The sequence below is a fragment of the Haliotis rubra genome, unplaced genomic scaffold (assembly GCF_003918875.1).
Source record: "Haliotis rubra isolate DU_JTF1 unplaced genomic scaffold, ASM391887v1 Scf309, whole genome shotgun sequence".
Classification (NCBI taxonomy): Eukaryota; Metazoa; Mollusca; class Gastropoda; order Lepetellida; family Haliotidae; genus Haliotis; species Haliotis rubra.
In genome coordinates, this window is record NW_025766979.1 from 882,698 (window position 1) to 903,722 (window position 21,025).

The 21,025-nt window shown below is 44.6% G+C and overlaps 1 protein-coding gene across 1 annotated transcript; it reads right to left on the minus strand.

Moving 5' to 3' along the window:
• Positions 1 to 304: 304 nt before the first annotated feature.
• Positions 305 to 20,214, minus strand: LOC124283061 (coiled-coil domain-containing protein 63-like). The gene is made up of 10 exons (XM_046719082.1): positions 20,151 to 20,214; positions 17,408 to 17,586; positions 15,922 to 16,111; positions 15,316 to 15,435; positions 12,818 to 12,999; positions 11,898 to 12,088; positions 7,328 to 7,617; positions 6,396 to 6,647; positions 5,927 to 6,048; positions 305 to 522 (listed from the first exon to the last, which is right to left on the minus strand). Exons 2-10 carry the CDS (start codon positions 17,566 to 17,568, stop codon positions 342 to 344), a joined length of 1,689 nt encoding a protein of 562 aa, XP_046575038.1. The 5' UTR covers positions 17,569 to 17,586; positions 20,151 to 20,214; the 3' UTR covers positions 305 to 341.
• Between the last annotated feature and the right edge of the window lie 811 nt (positions 20,215 to 21,025).

Here is a 21,025-nt window from a genome sequence, read left to right on the forward strand (position 1 = left end):
GACAGTGTTGGTGGTGGAACTACCTACCCAAGAGACTATAGTGACAGTGTTGGTGGCGGAACTACCTACCCAAGACCTGGAGGGCTATAGTGACGGTGTTGGTGGTGGAACTACCTGCCCAAGACCTGGAGGGACTACATACCCAAGACCTGGAGGGGCTATAGTGACAGTGTTGGTCAAAATACTGGAACTACCTACCCAAGACCTGGAGGGCCTATAACCACCAATTCACTCGTGACCGGTGTTGGTGGTGGAACTACCTACCCAAGACCTGGAGGGTATAACAAATATAACAATCAGTTTTATTGCACATGCACATTCTTGTAGTTTGCAATGACAGATTATTTTGGCTGAGTGACCTCGACCTTTGGTACTCGAGGGGACTTAACCGGAGTGGAATTGAATGACTGCGTATTTCCGGTTGATCTGTTGATGCGTTTCATCACCATTTGCTTGAGTTCCTCATGGCTCATAGGACGGAGTTCAGTTTCTTCATTAAGCTCATTCAAATCTTCTTCTTCCCTGCAAATATATTTCAGCATGAAAAGCAGAAGACCCGTGAAGATCTGGGTTAGAATTGGTCTTCAGTAACTCATGCTTGTAATGTTAGAGGCGACTGTGGTTGTTTTAACAAGCGACTAACGAGATCAGGTGGTCAGATTCGCCTTGACGTCTGTGTCATCGGATCCCAACTGCGTGTGTCGATGCTCATGATGGCAATCACTGGATTGTCTGGTCAAGACTGGATTATTTACACACTGCCGAAATCTAGCTGAAATATTGCTGAGAGAGGCTTTGAACAACCAGCAAACACATTAATGAGTATCTGTTAAACATGGTTGCTGAGTGGGTGTAACACAACAAAATCAACAACCAACCAAATCAGATAGTAAAATAATTCATAACCACATATTGTCGTTCAGTTTATATTTTAAGTTCTCTGATTAAGGAAATAAAGATTAGTACCCAAGGCGTGAGAGAATGTTGTTTCGGGCGGTATCAACAAGTCTGCAGTTCTTCCCTTAGTTTTCCCCCAGCACAACACAGGTCAAGTAGTTCAAAGAATGACCAATCCAAACACAGGTTCAACCAAGATCACCGAGGATTTCGACCGGTACAAAGATCGTCGGAAAGTACCTACCCATCTTTGGTTTCGGTGGACGGAACTACCTACCGTAGACCTGGAGGAGCTATAGTGACGGTGTTGGTTGCGGGAACTACACACCCAAGACTCGGAGGGGCTATAGTGACTGTTGGTGGTGAACTACATACCCAAGACTCGGAGGGGCTATAGTGACTGTGGTGGTGAACTACCTACCCAAGACTCGGAGGAGCTATAGTGACTGTTGGTGGTGAACTACATACCCAAGACTCGGAGGGGCTATAGTGACTGTTGGTGGTGAACTACATACCCAAGACTCGGAGGGGCTATAGTGACTGTTGGTGGTGAACTACATACCCAAGACTCGGAGGGGCTATAGTGACGGTGTTGGTGGTGGAACTACATACCCAAGACTCGGAGGGGCTATAGTGACTGTTGGTGGAGGGACTACCTACCCAAGACCCGGAGGGGCTATAGTGACGGTGTTGGTGGTGGAACTACCTACCCAAGACCTGGAGGGGCTATATTGACGGTGTTGGTGGTGGAACTACCTACCCAAGACCTGGAGGGGCTATAGTGACGGTGTTGGTGGTGGAACTACCTACCCAAGACCAGGCCCCGATTTCTCAACTAATACCTGAGACTCGGAGGGGCTAGTTTTGGTCAAATACCTCAAGACTGAGGGCTTGACAATTTGAAACAGCTAATTATTAACTCAACTGCATGTTTAACTTAAGTAATCTATTCACCAAACTCAAATTGTCTACTAAGTATGAGTTTAACCTATTGATTTCAGTTTATTCTGGAAATGCATTTTCCTGTGACAGTGTTTGAGTGAACTACTCACCTACCCAAGACCCAAAGGGCTATAGTGAAGTGTTGGTTAAACTACCTACCCAAGACCTGGAGGGCTATAGTGACGGTGTTGGTGGTGGAACTACCTACCCAAGACCTGGAGGGGCTATAGTGACGGTGTTGGTGGTGGAACTACCTACCCAAGACCCGGAGGGGCTATAGTGACGGTGTTGGTGGTGGAACTACCTACCCAAGACCTGGAGGGGCTATAGTGACGGTGTTGGTTGCGGGAACTACCTACCCAAGACCCGGAGGGGCTATAGTGACGGTGTTGGTTGCGGGAACTACCTACCCAAGACCCGAGGGGCTATAGTGACGGTGTTGGTTGGTGGAACTACCTACCCAAGACCTGGAGGGCTATAGTGACGGTGTTGGTTGCGGGAACTACCTACCCAAGACCTGGAGGGGCTATAGTGACGGTGTTGGTTGTGGAACTACCTACCCAAGACCCGGAGGGGCTATAGTGACGGTGTTGGTTGCGGGAACTACCTACCCAAGACCTGGAGGAGCTATAGTGACGGTGTTGGTGGTGGAACTACCTACCCAAGACCTGGAGGAGCTATAGTGACGGTGTTGGTGGTGGAACTACCTACCCAAGACCCGGAGGGACTATAGTGAGTGTTGGTTTGAACTACGCCGACTGTTATAGTGACGGTGTTCCAGAACAACCTACCCAGAGACCTTATACACATGTTGGTGGCCTAGGACCTGGAGGGCTATAGTGACGGTGTTGGTGGTGGAACTACCTACCCAAGACCTGGAGGGCTATAGTGACGGTGTTGGTGGTGGAACTACCTACCCAAGACCTGGAGGAGCTATAGTGACGGTGTTGGTGGTGGAACTACCTACCCAAGACCTGGAGGGCTATAGTGACGGTGTTGGTGGAGGGAACTACCTACCCAAGACCTGGAGGGGCTATAGTGACGGTGTTGGTGGTGGAACTACCTACCCAAGACCTGGAGGGGCTATAGTGACGGTGTTGGTGGAGGGAACTACCTACCCAAGACCCGGAGGGGCTATAGTGACGGTGTTGGTGGTGGAACTACCTACCCAAGACCTGGAGGAGCTATAGTGACGGTGTTGGTGGTGGAACTACCTACCCAAGACCTGGAGGGGCTATAGTGACGGTGTTGGTTGCGGGAACTACCTACCCAAGACCTGGAGGGCTATAGTGACGGTGTTGGTTGTGGAACTACCTACCCAAGACCTGGAGGAGCTATAGTGACGGTGTTGGTTGTGGAACTACCTACCCAAGACCTGGAGGGGCTATAGTGACGGTGTTGGTTGCGGGAACTACCTACCCAAGACCTGGAGGGGCTATAGTGACGGTGTTGGCTGCGGGAACTACCTACCCAAGACCTGGAGGGCTATAGTGACGGTGTTGGTGGTGGAACTACCTACCCAAGACCCGGAGGGGCTATAGTGACGGTGTTGGTGGTGGAACTACCTACCCAAGACCTGGAGGGGCTATAGTGACGGTGTTGGTGGTGGAACTACCTACCCAAGACCCGGAGGGGCTATAGTGACGGTGTTGGTGGTGGGAACTACCTACCCAAGACCTGGAGGGGCTATAGTGACGGTGTTGGTGGTGGAACTACCTACCCAAGACCTGGAGGAGCTATAGTGACGGTGTTGGTGGTGGAACTACCTACCCAAGACCTGGAGGGCTATAGTGACGGTGTTGGTGGTGGAACTACCTACCCAAGACCTGGAGGGCTATAGTGACGGTGTTGGTTGCGGGAACTACCTACCCAAGACCCGGAGGGGCTATAGTGACGGTGTTGGTGGTGGGAACTACCTACCCAAGACCCGGAGGGCTATAGTGACGGTGTTGGTTGCGGGAACTACCTACCCAAGACCCGGAGGGGCTATAGTGACGGTGTTGGTGGTGGAACTACCTACCCAAGACCTGGAGGAGCTATAGTGACGGTGTTGGTGGTGGGAACTACCTACCCAAGACCTGGAGGGGCTATAGTGACGGTGTTGGTGGTGGAACTACCTACCCAAGACCTGGAGGGCTATAGTGACGTGTTTGGTTGCGGGAACTACCTACCCAAGACCTGGAGGAGCTATAGTGACGGTGTTGGTGGTGGAACTACCTACCCAAGACCCGGAGGAGCTATAGTGACGGTGTTGGTGGTGGAACTACCTACCCAAGACCTGGAGGAGCTATAGTGACGGTGTTGGTGGTGGAACTACCTACCCAAGACCCAGAGGAGCTATAGTGACGGTGTTGGTGGTGGAACTACCTACCCAAGACCCAGAGGGGCTATAGTGACGGTGTTGGTTGCGGAACTACCTATCCAAGACCTGGAGGAGCTATAGTGATGGTGTTGTTGGAGTGGAACTACCTACCCAAGACCTGGAGGGGCTATAGTGACGGTGTTGGTGGAACTACATACCCAAGACCTGGAGGGCTATAGTGATGGTGTTGGTTGTGGGAACTACCTACCCAAGACCTGGAGGGCTATAGTGACGGTGTTGGTGGTGGAACTACCTACCCAAGACCCGGAGGGGCTATAGTGATGGTGTTGGTTGTGGAACTACCTACCCAAGACCCGGAGGGGCTATAGTGACGGTGTTGGTTGTGGAACTACCTACCCAAGACCTGGAGGGGCTATAGTGACGGTGTTGGTGGTGGGAACTACCTACCCAAGACCCGGAGGGGCTATAGTGACGGTGTTGGTTGTGGGACTACCTACCCAAGACCCGGAGGGGCTATAGTGATGGTGTTGGTTGTGGAACTACCTACCCAAGACCTGGAGGGGCTATAGTGATGGTGTTGGTGGTGGAACTACCTACCCAAGACCTGGAGGGGCTATAGTGATGGTGTTGGTGGTGGAACTACCTACCCAAGACCTGGAGGGGCTATAGTGATGGTGTTGGTGGAGGGAACTACCTACCCAAGACCTGGAGGGGCTATAGTGACGGTGTTGGTGGTGGAACTACCTACCCAAGACCTAGAGGAGCTATAGTGACGGTGTTGGTAGAGGGAGCAACCTACCCAAGACCTGGAGGGAGGGGCTATAGTGACGGTGTTGGTGGAGGAACTACCTACCCAAGACCTGGAGGGCTATAGTGATGGAGTTTGGTTGCGGGAACTACCTACCCAAGACCCGGAGGAGCTATAGTGACGGTGCTGGTGGTGGAACTAGCTACCCAAGACCCGGAGGAGCTATAGTGACTGTTGGTGGTGGAACTACCTACCCAAGACCCGGAGGGGCTATAGTGACAGTGTTGGGTGCGGGAGCTACCTACCCAAGACCTGGAGGGGCTATAGTGACAGTGTTGGTGGTGGGAACTACCTACCCAAGACCCGGAGGGGCTATAGTGATGGTGTTGGTTGCGGGAACTACCTACCCAAGACCTTGAGGAGCTATAGTGACGGTGTTGGTTGCGGGAACTATCTACCCAAGACCTGGAGGAGCGATAGTGACTGGTGTTGTTGTGGGAACTACCTACCCAAGACCTGGGGGGCTATAGTGACGGTGTTGGTGGTGGAACTGCCTACCCAAGACCTGGAGGGGCTATAGTGACTGTGTTGGTGTTGGAACTACCTACCCAAGACCTGGAGGGGCTATAGTGACTGTTGGTGTTTGAACTACCTACCCAAGACCTGAAGGGGCTATAGTGACAGTGCTGGTGGAACTACATACCCAAGATCTGGAGGGGCTATAGTGATGGTGTTGGTGGAGGAACTACCTACCCAAGACCTTGAATATAGTGACGGTGTTGGTGGTGGAACTACCTACCCAAGACCTGGAGGAGGGCTATAGTGACGGTGTTGGTAGAGGGAGCTACCTACCCAAGACCTGGAGGGGCTATTGGTGGCGGTACCTGGTGACGGTGTTGGTGGTGGAACTACCTACCAAAGACCTGGAGGGGCTATAGTGACGGTGTTGGTGGTGGAACTACCTACCCAAGACCTGGAGGGGCTATATTGACAGTGTTGGTGGTGGAACTACCTACCCAAGACCCGGAGGGGCTATAGTAACAGTGAATGTGGCGGGAGGTCGGCGGAACTTCTTCATATCTGGCTCCTTTGTCTTTCCCTCTTTTCCTTTCTCCTTTTCCTTCTCGGGAGTTAAATTCTGCAACATTAAACCATGTTGAAGAGAATCGGACACAATGTGTGAACGCTTTCAAATACAGACCAAACATGTCACCTACATAAATACATCCCCACACAAATCCTAGTGTCCTACTTCCGTACCACTTCCATTCCACACCTCTCCCTCCTTTCCGCCCTTCTCCTCCCTTCAATCTCAGTTGTAGTGGAGCACCCAAGTGGTTAAAGAGTTTGAGTGTTACAGCGGAGGTCCGGGTTTCATTCCCATTTCCCTGGAGCACATTTCTGGTTGCCGCAATATTGCAAGAATATTGCTGAAAGCTGTGTAAACCAAACCTCACTCACTCCTCCCATTCTCCAACAACTGACCCTCATGTCTATGAAGTGTTGCAGGTGCAGAAGCTCCATCGTCCGCTGCTCGATGATGCCCATGTATAGAAGAATGTTCTTCTCCGTGACGCCCGCCTCGCTGCCCAGCATCTCGTTGATGGGGGTCCTGTTGCAGCCCAGGCAGCGGAACAGGGAGGTAACTCCATCCGTCAGCTCGTCCAGAACCTGTGACATCTCCATGATCTTCTTGTCCGCTACATCTGCCTCCTTCCCCGACTGGGTGCTCTTGTCCTGTAGGTGTTCGGATCAGTACTAAGTTATTCATATGAATACCATGGGAAAATAGGGGCATGGGTGGTCAAGCTAACTGAGGCTCCCTTCTCTATGTAGAGTTACGTCCCTTGGGCACGCTTCCCGATTATATTTGGTAAACTTTGGTAAAACACGATTTTCATGGAAAGCTTTATCTGCAATGCCTCCCTTATATTTGAGGACGTTAAGTTATGTAATTTTCTTTATGTATCATATAGACCTGTATCCTTGCTTTAGTGTCAATTAAGAGGGCAAGTAGGTTACTCTATTAATTACCCACAAGAAATAATCGAGTTAAAAAATGTGTACTTTAGCAAATATGACTCGTAAACAAGTGTATTGTTGACATCATTTGAATTTTGGGACGAAAAGTCGGAGTGAAGTCATAGCTGAAGACAGCCAACAGTAATGGTTTACAAAGACAACGGTCAGCCAGACCTCTCTCCTCAGTCCCATCTTCCCCTTCATCGCGTCTCGCTCCGTCACACCCTTACCTCCAGCTCCTTCAGATAGAGATCCCCAGCCCCCTCCCCCTCATCCGCCTTTAACCCGCGCGTCCCGCTCCCCGACCCCTCACCTCCAGCTCCTTCAGCCAGACCTCCACCCACCCACCCCCATCCTCCGCCTTTAACACGCGCGTCTCGCTCCCGACCCCTCACCTCCAGCTCCTTCAGCCAAACCTTCCTCTCAGCTTCCATCTGAACATCCTCCTCCTCAAAACGGACGATTTCCGACTTCATCAACCCAATCTCTTCCTGAAGCTTATCCACCTCATCGTTCAGCTCATTGACGTAGTTGAACAGGGCGAAGTTCTCGTCCTCCCGCCGCAGGAACTCGGTCATGATCTTGAAGATGTCATCCTCCCCCGTGGCTTCCCGTATCTCGGCGAATGCCTCCTCGTACGTCAAGATCTGGTTATTCTCGATGTCTACGTCTCGCTCTCCCTTCACTGCAAGCAACGGAAAGGCATCAGCCAAGCATCTCATCTATAACTGGAGCGGTGGGGTAGCCCAGTGGTTAAAACTTTCGCTCGTCACGTCGAAAAACCGGGTTCGATTTCCCACATGGGTACAATGTGTAAAGCCCATATTTGGTGTCCCCGATATTGCCGCATAAAACTAAACTCACTTTGTCAGACATCCACAACTCCGTGTCAGAATGGGTGGGGTTTACCTAGACTGGAGTAGTCTTAATTTAGATTTTGCAACTTGTTTTTAGAAAATAAACAAAATCAACCAAAAATGTAACGTTGCCAAAGAAACAGCCTCACAATTACAGACTGGACAGGTTTTTTCCATGCGTTAGGAAAACACAGGGGCTCTGAACAAGTCAGGTAACCCTACTGTTTTATTCGTATTAGTCTACACGCTGTATTGTTTGCAGGGAACGGGCGGTCTGGCCCGCTGACGTGGTTGATGCAGTCGTATCTCCGTTACTAAATTCGATGCTCATGATATCAGTCACTAGATTGCCTGTTCCAATTTGTTTATTTACAGTCCGTCGGTATTAATCATCAGCCTTCTACTCGCTATGCTGTAAGCATCAGTCTACTATGTAGCCTAGACGGTCTACGTGTGTTTGTATTCTCAAAACAGTGTCCGGCCCATAAGTTTTCACGTACAATACAGCAATTAATACTCCCTCGTTGTAACCCGTGTTAGGTGGTATAAACCTACACATGTTATTTCATCATCATTCACTGATGGTCAGTTAATGAATTTATAACAGGTATAATTAGTGGTAACACACTTAGATTACCGACAAAGGTTCCCATTTGGCATTTCTTGTGTCTGGAGTAAATATTCAACATTATAAACATCGATCAAAGGATTAACCGATAACACGCTGATTGATTAATTACTTTTATCTTACAGCTAGAATTGTCAAAGGTAGTGTTTATGTATGTAGATTTACTAATTTATACTGAATACACTCTGTCGTGTCGGTGTCTGCGTAAAACAACGTCCTTCTTTCAAAAGGATTAACCGGCAATACATTGATTGATTGCCCATTATTGGCTAACTAAATTACTGTTTTTTTAAAAGGCCCGGACATTTTACAATTAGTTGCCAGGTGTGCTATCTTGGGTGACCAATGAGACTATACACCAATACCTGAAAAAGATTTATCACTTTTCGTATATTAAAGCTGTTTAAAGACACATCATTTTGGAACAGTTTTGTGGATATTGATGGATACATTCCTCGAACAAGGTAATGGCCTGATATTGTTCCTATAATTTTAACTGTTTTAATTTTAATATTTGCATTTTTGTTTTTATTCGTTTTGTCGTAGCATTCAACAGAATCATTGTTTTCGCCGTGAAGTGTAATGAGACAGACAACATGCACTAGGATGTATTGTAATTATGATTCATGTGGCAAACTATAAAATGTCTAGATATTACAGTTCTGTTATAAATTCACTATAAGTATCAGCAGATCGTCTGCTTTTTATTTAGTTTCAAAATGCATACAAATTATGATAATAAAACTAATTAGGATTATAAGACCAAATATAAAGACGCACATTGACTAGTATCTACATACTGGTGAGTCAAGAAATTTATCGCGCAGTATTGTGACTTCGACCCCAACCTCGCTTCCTCGGAAAGAAATCGTTATGTTATAAGTTGTGTCATGCAAAATCCGTTTGTTTATGATTCCAATACATATTTAACTATGAAAGTAGTCTTGATTTTCTTAGCAGTGAAAACAAACTATAATCTCATTAATTCTAACAGATTTTTTATTTTTAAAATGGCGGCGCCTGTCGGGAACATCCGCCAGTCTGAGGGATAAATGGTATTTATGTTTGTTTTCACCGAGTTGAAAAATCAAAACTACTTTCTACTGGTAATAAAATATGTATATTTTATTGATGGCCAATAGGATTTTGCATGACATAGCGTATATCATAACAATTTCTCTCGTGGCAGCGAGGTGGTGTAATCAATATAATACTACTTACAATATTATTGTTACTTCGACCACAACCTCACTTCCGAGGAAGAAATCGTTATGTTACAAGTTAAAGTCATAGAAAATCTTTATGGTCATCAATCGTATGCATATTTTACTACAACTAGTAAGTAGTTTTGATTCTTTAACTTCCGTGAAGCGATCTGAACACAAGTAAGATATCGTTTCAGGCTTCCACAACGCTCGCTTCGCACTCACAAACATAACCCATTTAGCACGAACTGTGGGGTCCTGTGGAAATCTGTGCATGGGGACACCATCGCCCGACCCCTAGGAGCAATTGACGACAAAGCAACGATTCGGCATGTCGTCGTTGATGTCGAGAAATCATCAAAATGATGAGCGTGCTACACATTTTCTATACAACTAACTGAAAATCGTTCCTCATATGACGTCACTGCAGTGCTCTGGCGACAGAGTTACGTAACCTGTCTGTGGTTTCGTTGGCGGGCGAGAGGGAAGCAGGCGACTTTTTGGCCACTTTTAATCGCTCGGTATTAATTAACCACAAGTTTTTAAAGAATACATTTGGTGTTCCGCATAAGACTAACCACAAATCTTTCATATGTAATGGTTAAAGAGTAACAAAAACAAAGTTTAGTGGTTCTTTAATTGAATATTGAGCATGAATGCGAGTCAGAATTCCCCTTATTGAGCTTTCGTAATTCCATTGCAGATATATCTTTGTATACTTTATGCAGGAACATTTCCTCATTTCAAAGTCGATATCCTGTACATTCTAGCACGACATTGTGTGATACTCGATTCTGATTGGCTGAGTGTTCATCAAAACCGTACTTAAATGGCAGTTTAAGACCGCTAATGAAAGTGACTGATTCACTGCGTATGAATACAACGAACTCGTTGACCCTATTGTTTGTAAACAGAAATGTCGGACATTGGCAATTTCTACCTCGGCTGCATCTTTGGTGTTTTGAAGTTAAAGCGAATGGTTTGCAGAAGAATTCCTTGACCCTTTAATCCCAGTGAAGAAACTACGAAGCTGGAAAATCCGTCAGCAGCGCAAAAGCGGCAGTATATTCAAGCCGGGTCCAGATCTAGCGGGCATGACGTCGACAACACACGTCGGCCCACACATCCCTAACCTGACCGCTTCCGTCCCGGCCGTAATGCCCAGTCCTTCCACTTCCACTTCCACTCGTCCATGTATCCCACATAAAACGTGGCATGTCAGGGTCTTTTTCAAATTGGGAATAGTAGGGTGGTTATCAACAATTATTTCCGTGAATAGAGTTAGCGGCGACTAAACTTAGCGAGTTCACAGCTTGCATTGGGCGAGTCGATTGTCATACAGTAGGGGAGATCAATAATTCGCTTGAGAAAATCAAATAATTGTACTTTGCTCACAATATAAACTGTATTTTTTATTTATGTATGCTACTTGTTACAAATACCAATCATACTTGTTCCTGAAATAAAGCATTGATGTTGTTGAAAATGTTTTATTTTGCTCATTACACAACCTGTCCCTGAACAGGACGATTCCAAGCGATTTCCAGGAAAAGGCCCCCACTCACGCCTTGTGTTCTTGGGCGCCAAACAGTTCGGTTTTAAAACGCTTATCAGTCGTGTTAGAATGAAGATAAAGCTACTCTGTTTTCAATTTTGCGGTCCTTTATCGTTGATTTAATACCGCTAAATGTAATTTAAAACACGCGTTCGGTTTTTAAATTACATTTAGCGGTCTTAAATCAACGATAACGGACCACAAAATTGAAAACAGAGTAGCTTTATCTTCTAATTTTAGACAGACCAATCGGGTTTAACATGGCTGTCTATGGGATAGATTACACAAATTGTACTTATATACGGTGCTTAATCAGGTGTCATTCGATAACCAATGAACGGAAAGATGAAAGAAAATTATGTACACGTGGCTGAAGATGATTTCCAAGATGTTTGCAAAATATCAGAATAAAATGACTTCTACTCAATTTGATGAAAATTATTCTTGCAAGGAGTTAATTTTCATGTAGGTCTATGCAAATTTCACTAATGATGACTCACTTATGGCCAACATTTGTCTACTCTATAGTAAGCACATGTCTACTATGTGGTCTGCAGTGGTGTACAGGCATATACTCTGCAGCCGTTAACTCACTATGTTGTGGTCATCAGTTGTCTACCGGTACATACTCCACAGCCGTCTAATCGTCATGTTCATATCATCGGTCTACAATGTGATCATCAGCTGTCTACCCGCTACTGTCTGCCCTGCTCCACTTACTGCCCTTCTTCTTCTTGGCGTCCTCCTCCTCCTTGTACTCGCCGCGGTCGTTGGACTTGATCATCATGAACTCCTTCAGCTTGTTGTCGTGCTCGATGATGCGTTGGAGCTCCCGCATCTCCATCTCGTGCTGCGCCGTGTCCTTCTCGCTCCTCTCCTTCAGCGCCAGCATCTTGTTGTACGCCTCGTCCCTGCCACAGTGAGTGAGTGAGTGAGGGCGTGCTTGTGTGCGTGAGTGAGTGAGAACTAGTGGTGGTCCGATTAATTGAAATAATCGAAGATTGGTCGCAGTGACTAAACGACCAAGCAATCAACATGTTTTATCATAATCGAACACGACCAATCTTTGAACACTTGTTTGCATTAACAATATTTTCACAAGGGCGTGCTTGTGTGCGTGAGTGAGTGAGTCTGATGGCGAACTTGAGTGAGGGCGTGTTTGAATGAGTGCTTGAGTGAGTGAGTGAGTGAATGCTTGTGCGAGTGAGTGAATGAATGAATGAGAGTACTTGAGTGACTGGGTTCTTGGGTGAGTACATTAAGATACTCAGTGCAAAGACACTGCAAAGTCAGTCCAAATACCCTTTTATGTGTTGAGGATTGTCGTTTTCAACACCTTCACGCGCAAAACTTGGCGCTGAGACGTTTTCCTGAATAGGCCACCTGCTGTCCTGTGCAGACTGACACACCCACCGTGACGTCACGTGTTACTACAGATCTCCCAGCCTTTGGGAATCGCCCGATGAATTCCTTTAACGCGTACCTTTGGAATTCCAGAATGTACATTATCGCGTTGACTCATTGTCGCGCTTTGGTACATTTTGACACTTTTTGATTGTTTTTGAAAGGTCAACAATGCGACATTGTCCCTTCTGGGATTCCATACGTACCACACATTCTACTATATTTACTATGCATACCTTTCCTCATACGCCTGAGACGCTTCTTCGATGATGAGTGACATGTCTTTGCGCATGTCTTCCAGGTCAGTGTTGAGCTTCCGGAATAGGGTGTCAAACACGGACTTCTCCTGTCGGAGGTGGTCGATCTCCTCGCGGAGACGGGTATTCACCGCCAGCTGGTTGTTGAACTTGACCATAGCCTAGAGTAAGATGTGTGTGATGGGTTTAGTGACTCTTTGAATTAATTTTGGTTATATCAAGAAGAGATCCGTGCAAAAGACAGGAAACCTAAGCAAACGAAAACAGTCATTTCAGCAGCGGTCAAAAACCTTAATTTAAATCGAAACTGCTGCTCAAATCCCTTTCTTCCCTGTCGTTTGTTTCCATGAGCTCAAAACAACAACTAAGCCGCGCCCACTAATGCCCTATTGTTACCTGATTGGCTGAAAATGGAATGGGCGCGGCTTGTGTCGCATGAGTGACAGGACTATGTCATTGATTTCAGTTTGTTGCTTCAATTACTTGTGCATTTTAATTCCACCAATATCATGAAATGATAAGAAAATGTGGGGTTTATGTGTTAATAAATAAATAAGTAGAAAGTTATTATTGTTGACGGCATCACGTATTATTTATAAGGTTCGTTTCCATAAGTTCTTTCAGATATGTGAAAGAACTTATGGAATCGAACCTTATAAATAATACGTGAAAGAACTTATGGAATCGAACCTTATAAATAATACGTGCACTTAATATGCCCCTATATTGATTGTAAATCATTGGTACTTGCACTTCAGTCGAATTCACCAACGTGTCGAAGATCTGTGGTGTCTGAGTATTAATAAGTGTATGTTATCTAGTTTGCAATATAAACATCGCCTTGACAAGTCACAGATATGTCTGTTCAAAAATATTTTGGGTGGAAGGCCACGCCAGACATGGTCAGACGGCAGTAAGCCGGATGGCTTCACTCATGACAACTGTGTTATTTTTTAAATGATATTCTATATAGATATCGTGACTGAATGAATTTAGTTTTACGCAGCTTTTAGCAATATTCAGCAATATCACGGTGGGGGCTCACCGGAAATGGGCTTCACACATCGTACCCATGTGGGGAATCGAACCCGGGTCTTCGGCTTCACGAAGGAACGCTTTAACCACTAGGCTACCCCACCGCCCCTATATACTGACTGACTGAGTTTGGTTTTACGCCGCTTTTAGCAATATTCCAGCAATATCACGGTGGGGGCTCACCGGAAATGGGCTTCACACATCGTACCCATGTGGGGAATCGAACCCGGGTCTTCGGCTTCACGAACGAACGCATTAACCACTAGGCTACCCCACCGCCCCTATATAGATATGGATAGATATCTATGTATCGATGCGGATCCATCCCACTGCACATTGAAACTGGACTGTACGGCATAACGCCTACACCTGATGTAAGAACTTGTCCCTTCAGTGAAATCGTAGAAACTTAAGGTGCATTTATTAAATATGTGTCATGTTTGTATTAGCTCATGAACTCTTCAAACTATTATTTGGTTTCAGTAAAACAGTTGTTAATGACAAAAAGAATCTTCTTTATAATCGTTTTTTTATTACTATGCTTTTATCATACACATACCAGGGCCCCGTTTCACAAAGACCTCGTAAGTCTAAGATCTCGTAACCTTTCTCGTAGTATTCGTACTTCCTATTCTGTAACTTTGACTTACGATAGTCGTAGCGCTACGAGATCTTTGTGAAACGGGGCCCTGGGCGGTGGGGATTCGTAGACGAGTGTCTGTCAGTTATCAGTTACCTTACAAGGAGTTGTTTCAAAATGCACCTGATGAGTTGTAAGACAAATCTGACACTAGTTTATTTATCTCTGTGACCTGGGGTCTCGTTTTACAAAGAACCCTTAGTGCTGCCGCCTAGTACTGCTGCGGGTCTACGTTAAAGTATGTGGGTTACAACCTGCCTTAGCGCCCAAACAACTAACATTTATCTACTTGTGGAGCCAGGTCGTGCTCCACAAAGCGACCGTAGCGCTACGGCTGTCGTAAGTCTATGTTAAAGTATGGGTGGTACGATCACCTTAGCGCTACGGCTGTCGTAAGTCTATGTTAAAGTATGGGAGGTACGATCACGATCACGCTACGATGGCTTTGTGAAATGTGAGCGCTACGATGGCTTTGTGAAATGTGACCCAGGCCGTGCTCCACAAAGCGCTCTTAGGCTGTTTTTCTTCTATATTAAAGTTTAAGAGTTACGACAACTTAGCGCTAAGAGTCCTGTCTGGAGCAAGGCCCTGCTCCAAAAGCGTTCTTAGGCTGTTATTCTTCTATATTAAAGTTTAAGAGTTACGACAACTTAGCGCTAAGAGTCCTGTCTGGAGCAAGGCCCTGCTCCAAAAGCGCTCTTAGGCTGTTATTCTTCTATATCAAAGTTTAAGAGTTACGACTGACAACCTTAGCTCTAAGATCGCTTCGCGAAACGGGCACCACACCCTGGCCACAACTGACCTTGTCGTGTCTGTTCTCTATGACCTTTGTCTTCTTCAGCATCATCTTGTACATGATGGGTCCCGATTTGCTGCCATTGAGACTCCTTTGGTGGCAGATGTCTGTCTGAACTCTGACCAGCTGGGAACAAAGTGTCCGACTCTCAAGTTACTTCTGTTGTGCCCACCTCATCTAAGGTATGTCCCTCCCATAGCCCTAGTTACATACACTTTGTCGCCAGCGCCACTTAGTCGAGACACGCCCACACCTAAATTACATCTATTCTGTCGCTAGTTCAGCTAAAACAAGACACGCCCACATCCAAGTTACAAATACTCTGTCGCTAGGTCAGCTAAGCCAAGAAACAAACCCACCACCCCACCCCCCCACACACAGACACACAGAGACACACAGAGCCAAGTTCCGTTAACTCTGTCGCTTGGACCACTAAGACAAATCCCGCTGACAACCAGCTTACATTTTCAGTGTCGTTACTGATCGTCTCCTGATTCCGTACATCGATGCTCATTACGTCAATCACTGGATTGTCTGTGCAGACAAGGTTATATACAGGCCGCCGCCATATAGCTAAAATACAAACAAACAAACAAACAAACAAACAAACACCTCTGAGTGTAGCTGGGCGATCTTGCTGTGCTCCGTGTCACACTGAGAGCTGAAGGTATCCACAGCCTCAGTTAGTTCCTGCAGGCGAGATGTGTTGTCCTCATCCTTCATCTCGTTCCTGTCGCTCTGAGACAGACGCAGGACTGTTGTCATCTCGCCGTTCTCTTGCTGCAGGGCCCGGATCACCGACCTGCGCACAGGCTTACATTCTTGTCACGTGACCCACAACAGGCGTTACATATCAATAGTGCTTCGATGAGGTGAAACATAATGATTACATTTTCAACGATTCTCTTCAAAGTTTCATCAGCCATATCTAGTTTGCCCCTGTCCCCCTTCCAAAATAGAAGAAAAAAATGTAAAATAAAATAGAAAATGGAATAAAATAAATATATATAAAATATATGAAATAAATAAAATTTAATTTAAATTTAAAACAAAAACCATAAACAGAAAAAGAAGAAAAAAACGAAAACTCAACAAAAACAAAATCACATGATTTTAGGACAGTCCTCTAATTACCTCCCGATGAAATGAGCTCAAAATCGCACAAAAGATCGAACGGATATGTACGATACCTCAAGATCATGAACATAGTCTTTTTAGGCCATCAAGACCTTCACAAATCATCAGTATGACGTTCAGTGCATCGTGAATGCACATTAAAAGGCGCACGTGTTTTTGAGACAATCAGAAGTCCACTGTCAATCTCTTCTTGGTTTGGCTGCCATGACAGACTTCTAAGTAAACTTAGGCTCAGTATAATTCGTTACACTGCTATACTGAGTCTAAGAAAACCTAGTAGAAGCACAGACCCTCGTGTCTTTGCGAGGATTAAAGATTAAAGATTATGACAATGTATTATACTGTGAAGAAAATATTGTTTTTGAGAAGACCCCCGACTCGAAATGCTTCACAGTATAATACATTGTCATAATGTATTATACTGTGAAGCATCCCTCAGTGTTAGCGAAGAGAAAATCCCATAACCGTTTTGCAAGTCCCGCCGAACCCTAACAAGTAGTCGTTGTCTGATTGGTTAAATCCGTTCGGCCGTCTCGTGTTTGGTTGGACCGTCATGGGTCGCTCAAGGGTTAACTGACGCGACCTTCTACTACGTTTTGTTAGACTCAGTATAGCAGTGCAACGAATCATACTGAGCCCAAGTTTACTCAGACTGGCTGCCATGACGCCCAGAAACCTCAGCTACTAACGGTACGGCGCAACAATTGTGTTCCTCAACGCTGAACTGCCTCATTGCCAACCGGCCACAACCTCTCTGGAAATCTTTACATATTTCCTTCTTAACGACCTTCACCTTGGAACACTCTACCCTTATCCCCTCAACCACCCTTTTGTCCGGTATTGCCTCTCGACCACTCCATACTCTTGTACACTTTTTCCTCACTGACCAGTACTCCGGTACTCTTTCCTCACTTCCCCCAGACCACCCTCCATCTCGGTGCCCTTTCCTCAAGCCACTTACTTCTGTTTCATGAGGACGTTGCATGTCTCCTCTGTGTAGGCGCGCCTGTCCCCTTCCAGTAGCCGTAGTTGTCGTTGCAGCCGGGCCAGTTCCTGTCGCTCTCTCCCCTCCTCCCCGAGGTCCTCTGCTGAGTCGGGGCGCTCCGCTATCCCCCGCGGCATCTTTAAATATCTTGCGGCCTGCGGAGTAAAACTAGTAGAGTGAGTATTGATTTGTGCCGCAATCAGCGGCGACATGGCGTTTATTAAATTACGAATCATAGCTTGCGCAAACCAATGGGTAATAGCATGAACACACATTACAACGGTGTAATGTGATTTTTGTTGATGATTCCATCAACTGAAAAGGAAAAGGCCATGCCCATTATAACGGACTACTGTTTCCAGACTGGCTGATAACATACAATAAAATAACACCTCGGTGTCATCTTTTCAGATAATACAAAGTGGTCTCATCATGTATCTGCTGTAATAGAAAAGGCCGCAAAAATTGTTTCCTCATTACGGACGCTAAAGTACGTATTACCTAGATATATCCTTTCTAGTATGTACGAAATGTATATTAGGCCTATTTTAGAATATGCATCTGGGGTCTGGGAAAATAGCCCTAGCTATATTTGTGATAAACTTGAAATGTTACAACTTGAAGCAGCAAGAATTGTAACCGGATTGCCTAAATTCGCTTCAAGATATAGTTTATACAGTGAAACTGGTTGGTTACCATTGAAAGTTAGACGAACACAAAGGAAACTCTGTACATTCTACAAAATTGTTAACATGCAAGCTCCTGATTACCTGATAGATTTACTTCCACCTTTTACTGAATCCATTTCCGGATACAACTTGTGTAACAAATCGGATTTGGCTGTTCCTAAATTTCGCACCTCAATTCTCCAAAAGTCATTTATTTATGATTCTGCAAGTCTATGGAATGCTCTCTCCTCTACAACAAAATGTACAAATTCATTATCATCGTTTAAATCAAAGTTATCTGGAAATAAGGACAAGGTTCCAAAATAATTTCTATTTGGTGAAAGAAAGACAAATATATTCGTGTAGTTCATTACAAGCAGATCTGTTTCGTGTTAATCTATCAGAGAGTAGAGCTTGCAATTGTGGTGCTCCGGTGGAAAATGCTAACCATTTCTTCTTAAAATGTCCAAAATTTGTCAGTTGCCGTTTTGATCTGAAGAAAGACTTTGAACTATCAAAAGTTCAGTTCGACATTGATACCATTCTTTACGGCAACCCTGCTCTGCCAAATACTATCAATGAAAATATCTTTAGACATGTACATAAATACATTGTACGAAGTAAGCGCTTCAATTAATCAATAATATGTCTCAATATTATTATGTCCATCCATTACGTACAATCATTATTGTTCATTATTGTTCATATTTCTGATGGGAGCGGACGCTAATAAGTTACATAACTTGTGCCCAATCCACTTCAACACAGAATCAAATATGTTCAAACAAACATACACCTGAAACAAATATTTGTTTCCGTTCCACCATGAATGTCTAACAATATAGTACGTATCACGTCAACTCGGAAATATAATGGTCCAAATACATGCTACCTGGACCACGAGGCTCTTGACTACACCCGAAACCTTCGGATTAGAAGTCGTCTTCAGCAACGAATGATTGTCGTAAGAGGAGACTAACGGGATCTTGTGGTCAAGCTTGCTCACTGGCTTGATGCATGTTATCGTTTCCCAACAATGCTTCAATGCCCCTAACAAATCTCTGAGTGCTTTTAGTGTGCCATACAGGTAATAGGGATAAAAGCTTTACATAAATATCGCACCGGGGTTAAACTCACATAAAACACAAACTGTTGACGGGGAAGATGCATTTATCTCGTGACGCTGAAGCTGTTTTAATAGCAAGTAATGTTTTTGAAGATGTGATTCATGTCATATTTAACTGTCCTAAGTATGAAGTTGTAAAATATAAATGAAATGATTTATTTTTTAAATATTCAGCCCCACTAAATGTACCTTTAAATATGAAGAAAACAATTAGCCTACTTTTCCTAATCTGTACATTGTACAGTTCCTGTTAGATGTAACGTGACTTCATACATGTTACATATATTTTTGGTCATGTATTTTGGGTGACATTGCCATATAAACATCTTGAAACTTTTAATTAATATCAAGTACGCGTGACCCCTAGATTTAAGTGTCATGTCGGTTCACCGTTGAAACAATATTATACAAAAAAAGCTGGCATTAAACATTGGAAGTGTAATATATAGTGCTTCTCACATACAGTCAGTGAACATAAGTATCCGTCACTGTGCATAATTTCCATAGACTTACATGTTAATTTGGTGCAGCTAGAAAAAATGTCTTGAATTTATTTTTGGTTTGATCTTGTTCATATTTTGCACGAGTCTATGAGAATTTTGCCGACTGACGAATACTTATGTCCCATGACTGTAGTTTAGTGTATAAATGTGTCTATTCAAGCAAGTAGTATATATATCTATATCGAAATAATAATCCTGGGTCCCGTTTCACAAAGCGATCGTAGCGCTTCGAGGAACGGGGCCCTGGTCAACGATATCGATAAATCATGTTTTCAGGATTTTTTTATATTTGACATTTACACAATTCTTATTCAACTTGACGGACAGCCCTCGATAATGGACCGGGTTCGTTCAATTCAAATGCATCTTTCATTTGTTGGAGAATAAGAATACGGTAGCTTGAAACGCAAACAGCTACATACCCGTGTGTGGATGAAGAATCAAGGTCGGCTGTTACTTGTGAAGCTAAGGTAACATGACGTCACAATGTACGAATGGCCATGACGTCATAAACAGATGATGATCCTCTCTGACGTAATTTGTTTTATTCGATTAAAACTAGAGTCAACTCGACTCACGTTATCCAAGTGTGCTTGATTGAAAGGGAAACAAGATTGTCTGTTATTTTGCACTCGAACATGTGTCAAAAGTAATACAAAATCGTATTTATAATGCATCATAAAAAGAGAGAGGAGAAACTACGGCCCCAGATGTACTTATCTACTGCATTGTTAAATATGTTAAACAACGTAAAGCAATGGTGGAATCTCTTACAGTTATCTATATATTGACCTCTCATTGGCTGGAGTATTATGTTCAGGGAATATCGCTCGCCATGAAGTTAAAAATGTCATTCATGCATACATTAAAGCGTGTGGCAGCTTTGCTACTATATGAAATTTTTAGAACCTTAGCAAACCTCCGTGGTGGACATGGCGTAAATGGGCCTAGTTGCTCGAACACCTTTTAAACTTTTAATGATCACCCAGTAAGCACAAAGGGTAAGCTGGGCCCCGTCTCGCAAGTTGGCGCGCGCAAAGGGAGACGGTAACCAGCTTGCTACAAAGGGTTCACCCAGTCACTGAAAATATTGACTTCATTCTGGAAACAGTAGTTCGTAGTGGACGGTGCCTACTTTTTCGTTGGAAACATGTGAAAAAATAAATTGCTTGGCCACAAAAATGACATGATGTAACATATAGTATGACCAGAAATTATTGAGAATTTTAGGAATATGTTTAATGGGATTTCTAGTATAAACAACCTTGACCAGCTATCAAGTGCTTGGTTTCATTCA

What these genes read in the sequence shown, in the direction of transcription:
- LOC124283061 (XM_046719082.1), bottom strand. Translation starts at nt 17,568, where the DNA reads ATGCCGCGGGGGATAGCGGAGCGCCCCGACTCAGCAGAGGACCTCGGG. An exon ending in TTTGGCTGAAGGAGCTGGAG is followed by an intron (nt 6,648 to 7,327) that starts GTGAGGGGTCGG and finishes GAACACCTACAG; the next exon opens with GACAAGAGCACCCAGTCGGG. An exon ending in ATAGCCCCTCCGGGTCTTGG is followed by an intron (nt 523 to 5,926) that starts GTAGGTAGTTCC and finishes ATATATTTGCAG; the next exon opens with GGAAGAAGAAGATTTGAATG.